This window comes from Bombus bifarius, unplaced genomic scaffold, assembly GCF_011952205.1.
Source record: "Bombus bifarius isolate JDL3187 unplaced genomic scaffold, Bbif_JDL3187 scf7180000008008, whole genome shotgun sequence".
NCBI classification, from domain to species: Eukaryota; Metazoa; Arthropoda; class Insecta; order Hymenoptera; family Apidae; genus Bombus; species Bombus bifarius.
The window spans coordinates 5551348-5568959 of record NW_022884386.1 but is presented as its reverse complement, the minus strand read 5'-3'; the positions used below and the strand labels follow the sequence as shown (position 1 = coordinate 5568959).

The 17612-nt window shown below is 31.6% G+C and overlaps 3 protein-coding genes across 4 annotated transcripts; all 3 read left to right on the top strand.

The window, feature by feature from the left end:
- The first annotated feature begins 3623 nt into the window (after positions 1–3623).
- Positions 3624–7351, top strand: LOC117206670 (dentin sialophosphoprotein-like). The gene is given in 9 exon segments (XM_033446185.1): positions 3624–3650; positions 3652–5153; positions 5252–5310; positions 5407–5605; positions 5682–5857; positions 5929–6290; positions 6357–6469; positions 6535–6642; positions 6749–7351. Coding segments are annotated over 9 exon segments (2841 nt in total). The 3' UTR covers positions 7044–7351.
- A 272-nt stretch (positions 7352–7623) lies between these two features.
- Positions 7624–15715, top strand: LOC117206501 (ubinuclein-1). Of its 2 annotated transcripts, XM_033445890.1 has the most exons (12): positions 7624–7964; positions 9996–10115; positions 10212–10313; positions 10390–10653; positions 10728–10887; positions 10965–11397; positions 11461–11622; positions 11726–11806; positions 11960–11995; positions 12508–12621; positions 12891–13070; positions 13148–15715. In XM_033445890.1, exons 1-12 carry the CDS (start codon positions 7770–7772, stop codon positions 14439–14441), a joined length of 3141 nt encoding a protein of 1046 aa, XP_033301781.1. In that variant the 5' UTR covers positions 7624–7769; the 3' UTR covers positions 14442–15715. The 2 variants fall into 2 exon arrangements, with proteins under 2 accessions (XP_033301781.1, XP_033301783.1); XM_033445892.1 differs by lacking the exon at positions 11960–11995.
- Positions 15716–15959: 244 nt separating this feature from the next.
- Positions 15960–17495, top strand: LOC117206502 (probable ATP-dependent RNA helicase ddx42). Its single transcript, XM_033445893.1, has 3 exons — positions 15960–16814; positions 16973–17239; positions 17316–17495. The coding sequence occupies exons 1-3, from the start codon at positions 16231–16233 to the stop codon at positions 17464–17466; spliced, it is 1002 nt and encodes a 333-aa protein (XP_033301784.1). The 5' UTR covers positions 15960–16230; the 3' UTR covers positions 17467–17495.
- Positions 17496–17612: the final 117 nt, after the last annotated feature.

Here is a 17612-nt window from a genome sequence, read left to right as displayed (position 1 = left end):
AGTACTTTGAAATTCGTGTGGGAACGTTTAAGGAAGATTGATCGAGTGCAAGGTAAGTGTGGTCGACCAAATGTAGCTTAAATATTTACCATATATCAAATATTTACCATAGCGAGACTGGAATAAAAATTGATATTCCAGCTTAAGAATCGTTGATACGAACAGTTGAAATTTATAGGCGGGAGATAATTTCCAAACGATAAAAAGAGGGCTTCAAGAGGACAAAACTATAGACAAGTTATTAAATTGTACACACGTAGAATACAATTACGTTATCTAAAAATACTATGTCGAAAAATGCTGCGGATTGTATTCCATTTCTAACATGATATTGATATGGCTTTTGGTGACCCTCGGTATTTTGTTAGACTTTTGTGCTGTCACGTACAGACAAATATACAGGATCAATAGCAGCTTTTTTCCAAACCATGGAACGTAACATTATCAATGCATTCACTGTGAATCTGTTACACGTGTAAACATCCCATTAGATTGTAGCCGGCACTTAGAAAAAAAATCGATTGTATTCACTTATCTATCGTCTAAAATGGAACTTGCTTCCCTTATCCTTACTTCAAAAATCCCAAGAGCTTTTTACCATGCAAAACATGGAAAGTCTTTTCGAGCGAACTAACGAAAAAGATCTTCATCGGTATCTTTTCGTCACAAGGATGGAAAATATACGGTCGAACGGATCGCCAAGTTTAAAAGTTTTCGCAACTTCATTGTTAACATTTCCAGGATCAGAGAGGTTTACAGTCGAACATCAAGAAGAAATTTTATCTTGATGAAAATCTTGGAAAAATATTTAACGATACGTTTGGCGACATTGAAATTTTGTATAATCGAATACCAAAAATAAAGAAACGAATTTGTGTAAAATCTGAAGTACAAAACATGTATATATGACTGTATTTATTGATGAACTTTAATCTTTCGTTCCTACAAAAGATGGTTTTCACTGTTCACCTTCAATTAATGCAACCATATTATTACATGTTAATGAGAGTCAATTCAATCAACTTTCCTTAGTAGTTATTAATACTTATCGAAGGTATTGATCCCCTTTCCTTTAACAAATTTTCTTCGATAGCGGGCAGTCAAATTAATTATTTCTTTTGAAATTGTTGAAACTTAAAACTTGTAGTGAATTTCGCGATATCTATTTACAAAAGTTAGAAGCAACACTTTCCAACTTCGATTAAAATCTAATCAAGTTTAATTTTACTCACTGTATTCGATTCCTATCTTTGATATAATGAACGATTGTCAATAAGTTTCGAATATAACACGCCATAATGAGTAGAAACAAACGTAAAATTGTTAAAGTACTCAAAGAGGAATTTCAAACGGCTATGATAAATTATGATTATGGATCACTCCATTTTCTACAAGATCTCTATACTATTTGATTGTACCTCTGATTGTAACAAGTACACCATTAGTATGTTTTTTGAATCGATAAACGTCATACACTGCATAGAAATCGATCGCTATTTAGCTACAATTTTGTAAATAAGTCTACTTACTAACTGTAAATTCGCACGTTCGTGGGGAGACGCGATCTCGAGGAAGCGCGCCAACGGGAGTCGTAAATTCCCGTTACGATTGACTAATCGACGCCACGAATCGTTCGATCCCTTATTTCTTGTGGGATAATAAGGATAGTTAACTTGAATATAACGCTGCTGTTAACAGGTATTATATATTTGCACAATCCAACAACTTCGGTGTGATACAAGTGAATGGTTGATGTAAACTGACTACGAATGAGTACGATCTGAGACTCTGTTCGTGTTGTCGCGTATAATGTGTTGTGTCGACTGACTGTATTCGACTGACTTGAGTGGATCCTTGGTGACGACTGACTTAAGCTGATGTTTTGTGAAGACTGACTTGAACTGATCTTGGATCCAGACTGGCTCTCCTGATGTCCGCGGGCAAGATGGCAACCAGATGTCTTCGGATACTCACTGCGTACCCTCAATAGTCTCAAGTATCTTCAAACCAAACAAACGTCTGTTTCCGAAGCATTTCTAAAGACCTTTGTCTACTATGGCTTGATAAGGGAAAGTTAGTTTTTCTCACGTACGATGCAACTTTCCTCCCACTAACCACTTTCTCTCGAGGGCGGTTAAGACCCTTCGTTTAACCAATTAACAACGAAGACTACTTCCCTCACTTTCTTAGCCAAAATCGTCACGAACAAATCCGATGGTCCCGTGCGCTAGACACACCCATCCTTAGCTTTCCTCCGCCACAGCATCGTCTACGAACATCGCTGATTTTACATCCTTCGAACAGTCAACATCCTTCGACCGGGTTTACACCCGAAGATCAGTCAGTCTCAATCAAGCATCTCGTCAAGCAGTCAACAATTCGAATACAGTGAGTCGACAAATCCATCAGTATACGCGATAATCCGTCTAGAGACTCAGGTCGCACTCATTCGTAGTCATCTCATAGCAAATATTCATTTTGTGTTACACCGAAGATGTTGGTTTGTGAAAATATATAATAACCTGTTAGCAACAGCGTTATCTTTCACTTAACTACCCTTATTATCCCAAAAGAAATAAGAGAACGATTCGCGGCGTCGATTAGCAAATCGTAACGGGAATTTACGACTCCCGTTGGCGCGCTTCTTCGAGATCGTGTCTCTCCGCGAACGTGCGACAACAATAGGAAAAGTTTAATTTTCATTATTTTATGTTCGTATTAGTTGTTTGTTATAGGTGCTTAATACATTTCCATTTCTATTCTAAAGATTTTCCTTGGTATTGTATTTTTCTTTCGTTTTGGTTAACGGTTTGAGAAACGTCGCTGTTCTTCGTGTAAGGTTCATGAATCATTAAGGAGAAAAACGTGTATTTCTTTATTTTTGTTGGAACGTTCGAAAAAGTAATTTCATATATCACGGAAGATAGATTTTCTATTGATTGATAATTGTAATAATCATGTAAAAATTTTTGCAATTTTCGATCTGTTAAATTTGGAAGAAACTGACATTATAAGAATATAACATTTTCTTTAAAAAAATAGACAAGTAAATAAATCATAATATAGAGTAAAAAGTGATTATATTATATACAAATTATCTCACATAATAATTTATCGACAGTGTAATGTTATCAATATAGATCCCAGTAACTTTCTAGTTCTTTTTTAATGTAACTAGCTGCATATACTGATTCCAAATTTTAACGGTCTCGTTCGAATAGTACTGGTCACTGGACTTATAAGTTTGACTTTCAAAGTTATTATAACATAATTTATACAAAAATGCAACGTGATCCCTACATTATGATGTAATACAAGTTTTAATGTAACTGTTTTAATATAACATTTTCTTACTTTCGTCATGTGCGTGTGATGATTTTATTGTTTTGTATTGTACTTGTTTTTGTTTACACACGTGCCCTTCATTTATATATGGGTGTATTTTAAATGAAATATGAAACGATAGTAAAATATCTACTGGAGTCTGGAATATTATTTTAAGATTATTTGTTAACAAAGCATAACTAATTATGGTGAGTAAACATATTTTGTAATGTTTAAACGTTAAATATATTTCTTAATGTGATACTTCTTATAAGCCCATGTATTAATTTTAATAGGGGATGGAATATCTTATGACGCAGAATTTGAAAAAAACAGAATAAAAAATATATTAGATATGATAATATGAAACTACAACCTGATAAAGAAATGGAAGAATCTCTTTGTAGCTCACAAAACTTTTATTTGAAGTTGTCACAAGATTCTACTATATCTCATTCTCAAGAAGTAAATGACGATGAAGATATAATAGTAATAAGTGATTCTAGCTCTAATTCAACTTGTTCTGTTTCTAAGTATGCTTCTACATCAAAAGTTGCATCAAATAAACATATTCCAACAGACAATAAGATTTATATTCTAGATTCTTCAGATTCTGAGTCTTCAGAGACTACAGATAAAAAGTATTTCAAAACATGCAAGATAAATGAAAAATTGCAGTTTGTTAGTAATTACAAAGAAAGAAAAGATATTGCAAAGGACAATGAGATATTATATACATCTGATGAATCTTCCAGTATTGAGTATATCAAAGAAGATATACCTTCTATATCTTCTAATAAAACTAGTAGCACTTATGTCAGTTCTACTATAGAAAACATTGTTAAAAGCATGGCAGATACAAATGTCAAATCTCATAGGGATACTATTAATAATGATGTTAATAATTCTAAGAATACTGGTAGTATTGATCGATCATTTAAAACTACATCTGCTACGAATAGGAACTGCATTGATTTTAAGAAGAAACTTTCACGAGAAGATGCTAAAAATATTCTAAAAAATATAAAATCTTCACGATTAATATATGAATCACCAAAAATTAGAAAAGAGAAAAATGTTTCGCTGGATAAGGAGATAGATGACAATGTCGTACATCCAGCTATTTCACCAAAAAATAAGTTAAAAGCAAACAATATAGTTATCGATGAAGATACAATAGATTCTGAGACTGATATTATTCAAGGCTCTCAGGTGAATCTAACAAATCCTTATAAAACCCATGTTAGTAAATTTTTGAGTAAAACATGTGCAAAAGAAAATCAAGGGCCAACATATACTGAACTATCAGAGAGGAAAAAAAAACAGATTTCACAATGGCTCATGGCTAATTCACAAAGTGATTCCCAAAGTGATAGTTCACCTGGTATTGTGCCTCTTACTAATACAAATGATATAAGTTCTGGTAATAGTAGTCTGGAAAGATTAGAGATGAATTATGAAACTCCAAATAATAGAGGAAGGATACATCAGTTTCCTGTAAGAGAAAGTAAAACTACAAATCCAGATTATAATAAAGCATCTTACCATACAGTACCACATCAGAATACAATAAATGAATTTGTCCAAAGAACAAAACATAATGATCTTGAGCTACCTACATTAAAAAAAAGTCATATTGATAATAATGTGTCAACTCCAACGAATTCTACAATGAATGTACCACAAAACATAGATATCATGGATTGTGCAGATATATTAGATAAATTATATGGCAAATCTTGGCGCAATAAAGCTGATGTATTGTTTCCGAACTCTGAACCACGTAAACAAATAATTAAAACAAAAAATAGAGCAGTTCAAACTGATAGGTACTTTGCAAGTGTTATAGTAAAAAATATAGTATCATAATATATAATTAATTAATAATAATCTACTAATTAATATTTATAAATATCAACTGTTACAGAAAGATTACAAAGAGGGAAAGATTTTACATACCAGATTCAGATGACGATTTTAATGCATGTAAGTAATTATACTATACTTTTTATGAAACTAAATTTTATGTTTATTTTAAAAAGATGGATAAAAAGGCACTTCTAATTAATTTTAATTCAATAGCTCTAAACGATTTGAAATTACGAAATTCATCAACAAAAAAGAATGTGCGGAAAAATACAAAGAGGAGAGATAACTTTATTAAAGATGAAACATCATCAGAAAGTGGATGTGAAAGTTTGTACTATACTGCATTGACGAATCCAAGGGTATCAAAAAATAGTACACAATCAAAACAGACAGCTCCAGCAATTGCACGGCGGTAATAAACAATTATATTTTTAGAGTAAATATCTATAAAAAATGAAATTTTTATAACTGTAACATTTTATTTTTAGAGTTCTTGCAATATGTGATTCAGATACTGAAGATGAAGGTAATATACACAATGATAATCAAATATTTAACATAAGAAGAAGAAAATTGTCATTTAGTAATGATGAAAGTGAAGGCTCGAGCACTAGTGAATTTGATCCTGGTGACGATGTACCACCAAAATCTACAATTAAGAAAAGTAACGTATATTCACGTTATTTACATAATATGTTATGTCTGATGTATCTAATATGGAAAATATTTTTATAGCTTCTACTAAAGCTAGACAGCAATTATTTAAATTAAACACTCAAAGTAAATTAACTTCTGATAATTCAAAGTATGAAAGATGTACCAGCTTCCTGGCATCTTTGGCTCAAAGTGTTTCTCTTGCTAATGTACATCCAGATGCTAAGAAATACAGATTAGATTATAAAAATAACAAAGAAGATTTGTGCAATTATTTGTATAAATTATATAATGAAAAAGTATTTGATAATGAGTTACCAAAGGACATGTCAATGGAGTGGAATGTTCGTATGAGAGGAACTGCTGGTTTTTGTTATAACAAAAAATCAGTGAGAACACTTGGTGGTATTGTAAGATCTTCACGAATAGTTTTGGCAACAAAGGTATGATTATATGGTTTTTAAGAAATTTCTGAGATATGTATTAATTAAATAAATTTTCATACATAGATTTTAGATACTCCAGACAGACTTAGAGATACCTTAATTCATGAAATGTGTCATGCAGCTGCATGGTTGATAAATGGGGTTTCTGATGGACATGGTCCATTTTGGACAAAATGGTATATTATAATAATTAATTATTCACACATTCACTAAAATATTAATTTAATTAATTACTTTATAGGGCCAATAAAGCTATGAAAGTATTTCCTGAACTACCTCCGATAAGAAGGTGTCATGATTACGAAATTAAAACAAAATTTACATATAAATGTGTAGGCTGTGGATACAGGTAAAATGCATTGTATAAGATTAATAACATATACATACATAACTTATCTAATTATAAGTTTCGAAGATATATATATATGTTTGAATTATTTTGAATTTTATTACAGTATTGGTAGACATTCCAAATCTTTGGATATCGAAAAAAAACGATGTGGTCATTGCTATGGAAAATTCGAATTATTATTAAACAAAACAACAAAATCTGGGACTGTACAAATGCAAACTCCAAAAAGAGAACTTTCGGCGTTTGCGCTTTATGTTAAAGAAAACTATAATTCTGTAAAAAAAGAACGTAACATAAAACATGCTGAAGTGATGAAAATTTTAGGTCAGCAATTTTCGGAAATTAAGATTGCAAAGAAACAAGAAAATTTTGGAAATAATCCAAATACTTCTAGTTAAATAAGTGACCGAAAACATATTTAGCATTTACGTAAAATGCTTCTTATATTTTATACAGACTGCGTATTTTACTTAGAGAACTTAATCATTCTTATTTTATGTGGACATTTTATGATTGGCACAACTGACATGTTTTACCATTGCAGGCATTGGAGTATAAATAATAGAACGAAATGTTTATTATACACAAGATAGGGTTATTATATTATAGTAAACATGATCTTTAGATCGATGAATTGTATAGACGTGGTGACAACTTGTAAAAGCTGTTAGCGAAAGTTCTTAATAAATGACGTATACAAATTAAATCGCTGTAACTTTATTTCAATTAGTAGGATATTATTTATAATCAGGGAATGAATTGAAATATCTTTTATTTCAATAAAATTCACATACATATACAATATTAATGTATAATGTGATGTTAAAGCAATTAATTAATTTGATAATCTCCAATAATTTATCGAAATAATCGGACTTGTTTCCATGTAAAGTATCACGATTGTTGAATGGAAACGCTGTTTAAGATTATTTGCATTGTGAGGCGCATGCGTGAAATTTACGGTGTGGCGGCGGCATCAACAGCGCACTCTAAAAACAGTCGAGCCGAAGATGGCGACGTGCGAGTGGCGGTGTCGATGCGGTGTTTGAGAGAAAGGACCATGTTGTTGCCGCAGTGTTCGCAGTGTTTCCGTAATCCGCGTTAAGTTCGGTGCAAATGTAGGAATGTCAGAAGCTAAAAGGGTACCTTTGCAGACCTTGGAGTTACCGGAGTCCTTGGGCTACGTCGCGAAAAAGGAGAAAAAAGGGGAAAAGGGCAAACAGCTCGCGCCCTCCTTCCGCTTTACACTTACCCTGCCAGAGTCGAACGAGAAGGCATGTCCTGAGTTCAACTATGCACAACTCCTCAAAGCAGCCGAGGTCAGTTCTTCCTTTCACTCCGTTTACCTGTCCAAAGGAAAATAAAGCCCATTATGCCTATCCATACGGTCAAGTTTACCAACACATTTAGCTTTACCTCAGACACCGGTTATGATTTCGTTTCACGTACTTAGTTTGACAAGAAACTGCAAAAATGCCAATGGAATCGCCCATTTTCAGGCTGCATGAAACGCAGAGTACTTGTATCCGTTACTCAAGTGAATTGTCATGTCGCGGCTACCGCGTGAGCTCCGACAGTCCCACAATATGTGCGCTATTCTTATTCGCATACATCTTCTGCTAGAGAGGATATACGAATATTATGTCTAAACTGATAGAAAAAGATGTGATCAATTCGGAGCCATCGAATAGAAACGTCAGAACGCATTGCCGGTGGATGTCCGCGTTAACGTATGCTAACATGGAAACAATGTCTGTTCAATGTTTCATTTTAAAGCTGTGAATAATCGTTTAATACTTGTTTTCATGGTAATCATTTTTTCATATGTATATGTAAGAAATTAGAGAAATATTAGGGTACAATCGAATACTATCCAGTATCGTGAGTTCATTGAAACAGTCGTTCACATTACTTCGGGACGTGTTTATTTTGTTTTACTAAGCATGATACTTTCATTAATAGCTTTTTTCTTATGTGTGTACGTAATAGTTTAGTCTGTATCTTATCTCAGTGATCTTATGCATGTACGTAGAGTATATCATTATTAGTTTTATGATCGATGTACCGTAGACAACTCGTGACTGTCGGCTTAAAACAGTTAGAACACATTGATTCGCATTATATGAAAATTGTGCAATAGTGTTATTCGATCTTCTTTTCGTTTCTTTCGTTATTTTATTTTATATTATATCAATTATAATGTTATTTATATTATATATCTTACATATTTTAATATTTTATTCTTCTTATATTCAATAGAGTATAAAGCACTTGCATTATTCGAGAGAAGTAAACACTATCCTGTTTTAAATTCACAAAATGTACGTTATTTTAAAATATCTATTACTTTGTGTTAATTTTCAACGATTTATAGTTATAACCTATTCGATCAGATTTGTGCTAAAGCCGAAAATTAGTGACTCATTTTTATATAGCTTTAAACTCAAAATTATAAAAAAATTGTTTTATAATTTTCATTTTTGTTGGTACAAATATTATAAAAATTAATTAAATCTTGTATGCATTGAAAAAAGATTTTTTCAGAAGATCATTGTTATTTATTTAACAATATAACGTAATATTACATATAAGATAGAACCATTATTGTATAGAAATGAAATAATACATAAATATTAATAATAAAATTACACAAATTTATATTGCGTTATTAACATATATTTATGTGCTATGTTTCAAATCTTTTAATGCTAAATTTTTTTGAAACTTACATAATTATATTTGTTCGATACAATTTATTTGAAATATTGTTTATAATTTAATGCATTTAGTTAGAATTTACCGATAAATGTATTTTTTTGTTGGGATCAATCACTGGTTGTAGCGTCTCTAGTACTAGGAGAGCAGAAGATAACAGGGAGTTGCGCGTTTCAAAAGAAAGAGCAACAGTGACATTCTACACGTAGTATGTGCTCCTAGTATGAATGGACAGTTTATGCCCTCTTTTGAATTAATTTATCCTTCTTTTTCGTACTTACGTTTCTTAATGTTCATTCTAAATCTACTATATTTTATTAATATTTTATCGACGGTTCTTTGTTTAACTATTTATTAATAAATAAATTGCAGAACATATTAATTTATCTACATGATCCATTTCAATATTTGAATTTTATGCATCGAAATCTGCTTGTTATGAATGTTACGAATTGATGAACAACGCGTGTGTAAAGTAAACCATTCTTTAATGTTTATTAAAATAGTGAAAGCGCGCGACGAAATTGAAATGAGCCGCGATTTATCCATGCGTTAAGAGTTAGCGCACGAATAACGTCCACGAATAGTTCATCTTATTCGCATTAAATAAATAAATAAATAATGTTATTTTACAGAAAAAACGTAGGAAGGAATTAAAACGAGGAGATGAAAATGCAACCAATGGACTGTCTTTTGATGACGACGATGATGATGATAAATTACGAGATATGGCAAGACGATTTGAAGCGAAATATGTATGTGAAACGTAATTTTTAAAAAATTTATGACATAGAATGTATGAGAATTTATTCATTATTGAAAGAATAATGAATATCCTTTGATCCTTACAGGGAACTTCTACCATGGGCAAAAAAAGACATAAATATGAGGATTATGTGGATTTGGGAGCTGGATATGATGAAAATGATTCTTTCATTGACAATACTGATGCAGTATGTAACATATTAAATATTATCATGTTGTTTAATGTATATTTTATAGTATTTGTACATCATTTAATCATTTTAGTATGATGAAATTGTACCAGAAGAGATGACTACAGCACATGGAGGCTTTTACATCAATTGTGGACCTCTTGAATTTAAATCAGCTGATAGACATGTATTAGTTCATAATAATAATAACAATAATCAGAGCAATGATGAAGAAAGCAGTGAAAGTAGCGAAGAGGATACAGAAGATGTGGATAGCCCTAAAAGATCAGATAAACGAAATATTAGTTCATCGGATGAGGATGATACTGAAGATATTACTGGTGATCAACCAAGAAAAGTAATTGGAGTTATGATATAATATTATTTATTTCACTATTATTCTATATTAAAGTATTTTTGTTATTCTTTTAGAAACAGAAGATAGACGAAAATGGAGAGAAAAAACAAACTCATGAAAACATTATTAAAAAAAGGAAAAAGCAACAGAATTCCCAAGATCAGCAAAATTTTCAACAAGATGGAGATACCTTAAACAGACGGAAAGAGAAAGGAGAAACTACAGATGCTGAAGGTAATGTACTTATACGATATTTGTAAAATAATTACAATATTATTGTAATATAAAAATTACAGTAACAAAAATTTTAGTTTCAGAAGATCAAGAAGACAAAAAGAAATCTGATAAAGTAGATACACAAAAAACTAAAAATACTTCGGATAAAAAGTTTGATATAAAAAAATGTGAAAAAAAGACCTCAAATACTAATGGTTTCGATGGCAAAAAGTTAGAATTAAAAAAATTAGGTGGTAAGGATAGTAACATTGATGATGCAATAGAGAGTGTAGTGAATGCTGCAAGAGTGGAAGATGAATCAAGTAGAGACACAACAGATTCTGGCAAATCTCGTTGTATAGGTACTGAATCTGAATGTGATGATATTGATAAAGAAGAAGCACCATTGCCTGATTCTCTTCCAGAAAATGTTGTAGAAATAGTTAATAAGTTGAAGGCATGTGCCGAAAACAGTAAAGAAGGAAAAACTAAATTTTTCAATACAACAGTGAATACATTATTGTTAAGGTAAGTAAATGCAATATAATATTTTATATTTTGGAAAAGTAAACCTCAGAATTTTTATTTCAGTTTAGAGAAAAGATTGAGAGCGCTTTCGCCTCCAAGCTTGAGGCCACAAACGTATGGGCATCTTGCACGATTTTTACCATGTAGTAAAGCAGCACTTCAAAATAGAGCAAAGAAATTATTTGTGCAGGATCTCGATTACAAAGCTAGAGATCTTATACAAAGGTAGCATTATACATTATTAGAAGCATAACTTATGTAGTTTTTATAATTTGTTTAACAGTTATTGTATTTTATTTAATAATGATTTTCATTAATATTGGTATAGGTTAAAAACAGTAATCGACGAAATAATGCCATCTGTGGGATGCAAATATGTAGATGAGTGTAAAAAAGTTGCTGAAGGAAAGTAAGTATTCCTTTTAAACATTTTTTATAATCAATAAAGAAATAAATTCGTAAAGAGAAAATTAGAAATTATACCATATTTGTAATTTTAAAGTATAAATTAAGCGCCAACGTAATTTTGGATGGGAACTTACAATAATTTTTTATTTCTTAGTCCTCATTTATACTGGGATATATATCGGTACTGTTGGTAAGGTGTCCCTCGTAAGAGGAAACCTTTTCTATTTTCACCTTCCAATTATCTTCTTTTTCTTTGATCTTTCTAGTTGCCCCTATACTTTACTCATGCTTACATATGTATATATATATATATATTTATATATGCTATCTCAATATCCCATATTTTTGAAAATAATCTCTATATTACAAAAATTGAAAAAATTTGTTTATTGTTCTTATTGAGATAGCGAAAAGGCGGGGCTTATCATCAGTATCAGTGTTTAATTTATCATAAGCATTATTCTTTTTATAACACAATCAAATTTTAAGTTTACTGAAATTTGATTTAGTGGTCACATGTACACTGCCTTGTACATTTTTTTATCTAGGATTTCACATAATATGTTCTTACACAGAAAATTTTCAGATCACGGTATTTTATCACAATAAATGCTGATCATCATTCTTTCATCATTGCCGTATTATCAATTTCTTTACAATTCTTCCATTTTTATTTATCGATAACTGATATTTCTATTTCAGGGAAGTAGAAGGGTCACCTGAAGATGTTGAAAGTTCCGACGATGAGGATATTTGTGAGGATATAGATAAACCGAAAATTCCTAAGAAACAATTTCCTTGGACTGAAGAAGCAAAGTAAATTTTCAGAGAATTTTATTTGCGTTAAGCTTCGCGCGCACTATCGACAAATTGTCGTCCTCACTCGCATCGATTAAAAGTTCAATTTCTTCTTCCTCTTATAACAAAAATGTCGTCATGCGTCGTCAAATGCGTGCACGTCCATATAAACGAATAACCTTTTCGTAAACGATAAAACTGTCGCATGACAGATTGTCACTAGTGCGCGCATAGCCTAATATTATAAAAAGTTATATACCAAATTCCTGCTTTTTTTCTTTTTATAGAAAACTTGTATCTGAGATTGCAAGTATAAAAAGTCATTGTTACAATGTTTTAAGACCAAGAAAATTAAGTATGTATACTTATGTTGGATCTTTCATGGTTCGCCAAGTGTTACCATTATGGCCACCTGGATACATGACAGCACAGGCATTGCTGAAGTTTGTTGATGAAGCTGAACCTACGTGAGTAGCATTATAAAAAGTTGGAATGTATTTCTTTTAGAAAATCTACATGCTATAACAAAATGATTTGTTTCTAGCACGAAAAAGAAAACAAAAAAACTGAAAGAAGTTGGCAATGGTAATGCCACTAATTCTTCAGAAAATGTGATGTACAGCTCTACAAGAGTTGAATCATCAAGTATAAGTGCCGCTTCTTCACAAGAAAAGGTCTCAGCGAATGCATCTAAAATTCAAAACGTAACAGAAAATTCTACTAGTTATGTAAAACAGTTAACTACAAAATCAAGTGATAGTATAGAAAAAAAACAACATAGTATAAAAAATAAAGATAAGAATAAAGATACTGGTAGTTCGGGGCAGTATCACGAGAACTCAACGGCGGCAGCTAATAATTCCAGTGTAGGTAAAATTTCTGTTGTGCCTACAGCTCAGCTAATGGCTCAAAAGCCGGTTAAAAGTCACGTAGAAAAGATTAATTTGATGGACCTAGTTAATAGTTCTCTTTCTATTACGCCGGTTAATGATTTTCACAAGCCATCTACGAAGATAAGTGAAAATAAGAAGGATGTAGTTTCTATTACTGCTTATCCTGAAACTTCGAATGTTCTTCCAAATACAAATGAAGTGCCTCAAAGTGGACATCATTCCGTACACAGACAGGAAGCTTCATATTCATGTGCACAGTCACAGCATTCTAATTATTCCGCATCGAATCAAGCATCTTCACTTTCGAAAGCGGTATCTTTAAAACACAGACTGCTACATGAGAACACTGACGTAAAAAATAATAAAAGATTAGAAGATAAAGATATTGATTTGGTCAATAAGACTGAGAGGAAGGACAAAAGGCGGGAGCGATGTGCAGAAAGTAAACATAAATCACATGATGTTAAAAAAAGGAAAAAGGATCAAAAGGTATTAGATAAACAGGTAGGATATGTTAATTCGGATGTAGTGCCTATACAACAACAGCAGCAACAGCCATCACTTACGAAAGAAGAACAGGAACAGAGACAAAATGAAGAAACAATTGCTGCTACTAATTATTTAAGTCAAATTTTTAATGATGATGTATCATCAAGAGGAATATCAGATAAACGAAAAGATATTGGACTTATTTTGGATGATCCAATAGGCAGCGCGGTGCAACCAACGGAGCAAGAAAAAGATGTTCAAATGGTGATGAGGTCGTTAAAAGAACTGCAAGAATTACAAGAAATGAAGTATTCACCAAGTAATTCACCAATTAGCAGTAATATACAAAAATCTAACAAGTCGAACACGCAATGTGCTAATTACCAAGATGAATATTCACGCTTATATTTAAAAAAGGACATTAAACTCAAGTCTAAAGAAGACACACAATGGTAATATTATCCAACACACATGTGCACTATAGATATAAATTATGTTGAACAGAATGAAAATGCCAGTGAACAGATAATAATTTCATAACGATCTATAGGCGGTTTTTTGAGTAGATCTGTATTATTTTTGATGAAAAACAAATTAGTGTGAAACTAATCAGAACTTCTTCCATTATTACAAGTCGCGTTATTATCGACGACCAAAATCATATTCAACAGATAAATAGCGTGCCGCGATCGTATTGATCGCACCAATTTTTAAATATTTTAACAAACCGCCAAATTCTGTAAATATATTCATTCGTAGGAATTTGAAAAAGCGCGTGTACAGAGTAAGCATAAATTATGGAAGTATATTAATCCTATAAACCTTTGTATATAAGTTGACGTCCATTCATCGCCGTGGATGGGGTGGTCTATATAGATACATTTTTTATTTGACGGCGTAATTGCTTAACAATTTTAATTACTTGCCAATAATTAACCGATTAAGCGATAAACCATTACAACATTGTTTTATCTAAAAACCGAATTACGAAGCATTTCGATTAATTTTGCTTATTGCCAGAATATAAAAAATGTGGGATAATAAATTTATTTTTTCATAATACCTAATAAATATATAATAAATACATAACCACCCTAAATCACAAAGCGATAAAAATATATTTGAAAACGGTGTTCCTTTTGCGCACGAACGGTTATCATTTTGTGAGTTAATGGAAAGGATGATGGAGATGTGTATGTATATTTTTCGATATATACATGTTCGAAATTAAAATCATTGACTTCCAATTTAATTTGGACGTACAAGCAGATCATATAATTTGCTTGTTAAATATAAAATAAAAGATGTTATGGTAGAACGACAAACTACTGCTAACATCGATGCGCAATTTATAAACGCAAGAAGAAGAAATGGAATCAAATGTGTTTAATGTATTTAATACTGAACACTTTTAGAAGCTTTAGCTAGAACAATTATTAAATTGTGTTCAAAATTATAAACCTGTATAATTGGTATGAGGTTTAATTAATCTTGTTGATTTTAATAATCAGAGTGTAAGAGCGAATGTGCGTGAAAGTACTGTTTAGAAAGAGCTACAATATTTTTGAAACACGAAGATGATTAGTGATTGTATTATATACCACACCTTCTTTCCCCTCGCATCTTACCTTTGCGATACTTAGAGTATGATTAAGCGTCTTGTACAATTCTTCATCGAGAATTTTCACGAAGACGACTTAAAATATAAGTTTTGAATATTTTTTACAATACCGATATATTTCTTACCTTTACCTTTGTCCGACAAGTATATTGTAGATGTGCCTCCAACAACGTTTGAAAGTTGTAAATATTATATGATAAACGTATCAGTAATTTATTTCAAGCTTTTTTTGTATTATTTGTAAGTTTTAATATATTAAAACAGTAAAAGATTTTAAAGTAATGAGTGTTTCAAACAGAATAAATAGAAAACAAAAAAAAATATATAAGAAGATAAAACATATTGTTTCTATTCTTACAAATTTTCAATAAAATGCATTAATTATTTGTTATACAGTTATTTCGTAAAATATTTGTTCCGCTTCATTGATCAATGGGTTAACTTCCTAATGCGTAGAGCCGAACAAAAAACTCGAAGGTCATACCGATTTATCGAACCTACGGATCTTTTAATCCGTGCATACAGGATGCGTTTAGTTCTGTCACTCTTAAACAAGGACATTTGCCTCTATATAATTGATTAAACTGACTGGAACAAACAGTCTACTGACGCTTGCTTTTTAACATGTCTTTCATTTCTTATATCGTGCTCTTTTTCTTTATTCAACGCAGGTTTTGTGCATCTGACTTGATTGCTCCGCAGAATAACGAACAATCAAGATCTTCTTTGTCAGACTCTGTGCAAAAAAAGACCGATGAAGAGTATGCAATTTTCGACGAGGAGAAGACAAGTAAGGGAAGTAGTTCCATTTATAATAGGGGGCAACTAGGATTTAATGAACGTAAGCGAGATGAAAAGAGATACGGCAACCAAGATACAGCACGGAAAGGGCATGACAAAGGAAGGCATAGTTTAGGAGAATTCGAAGTCGTCGATCACGAGAAGAATTCTTTTGAACGGCATGGTAGTGGATATTACAAAAAAGGGCATCACAGGACCGGTTTCAGCAACAACTACCATAAGGACGAGTCAGGAAATAATTCAAGCTTTTACGAGGACAGCGATGACAAAGGGGGGCATAGGTCGTCCGGGAATACCGGTGGATATTATGGGCAAAAATCGCAGAACTCGTTTAGGGACGGTTCGCGCGATGTATCTTACCTTGAAAAAGATAAGGCACAACAGGGAATATATGACAATAGGAAAAAGTAAGTGTACTAGCAAGTTATTTTTATTTCATTAACAATTTTTAACAAAGATAATATGCATGTAAATCGAGTATATAAAATAATACTTTATATATTTGTTATTTATCTACATAAAACTAAAGTATGAATAATTAAAATATGATTTTGTTTCACGTTAGTATTAACGATTATCATGGTCATATCCGAGGATATAACAACGATCGATATATAGATGATAGAAGGAATTATCTGAGGAACGAAGCACGACATTATTTTGATAAAAATAAGGAAAATATATACAATCATAAAGAAAGGTATTGTCCAATTACTTATCGTAATAACGATCGTGTGCCCTCGCTCGGATATTCGCATCATTACGTGGATACATTACCTGGAGGATATTACAGAGAAGATCCGTACATTATACCTTATTCAAAAGATTATAGGTAATTTCATATAATTTCTAAGATATTCATTGATATGAAACAGGCTATTAATTATTAATAATTTGTTTATTCTTAGATATTTTCCACATCTACAAAGAGATTACGGACAAGAAATATATCACCCTTATACAAGTGTTTACACTAAAAACAATCGAGGCGATTTTGATGATAACGGATACTTAAAGAAATATAGGAATGATTTTAATAATGCATATCACGGAATTTAGAACTTGATTTTGCAACGTAAAGTATAGATGTAAAGTTTGCAATACTAGATATAAAGTTGTAAAGATGCAAGTTTGTACTTTTAGTAATAAAACTATCTTTTATATGTCCATACTTATTTTGAACTGATTTAATTTTTAATATTCAT

Coding starts and splice junctions, on each gene's coding strand:
- LOC117206502 (XM_033445893.1), top strand. CDS start 16,231: ATGTCTTTCATTTCTTATATCGTGCTCTTTTTCTTTATTCAACGCAGG. Junction 16,815..16,972: donor ATATATGACAATAGGAAAAA/GTAAGTGTACTA, acceptor GTTTCACGTTAG/TATTAACGATTATCATGGTC. Junction 17,240..17,315: donor CCTTATTCAAAAGATTATAG/GTAATTTCATAT, acceptor GTTTATTCTTAG/ATATTTTCCACATCTACAAA.
- LOC117206501 (XM_033445890.1), top strand. CDS start 7,770: ATGTCAGAAGCTAAAAGGGTACCTTTGCAGACCTTGGAGTTACCGGAG. Junction 7,965..9,995: donor AACTCCTCAAAGCAGCCGAG/GTCAGTTCTTCC, acceptor GTTATTTTACAG/AAAAAACGTAGGAAGGAATT. Junction 10,314..10,389: donor TCATTGACAATACTGATGCA/GTATGTAACATA, acceptor TAATCATTTTAG/TATGATGAAATTGTACCAGA.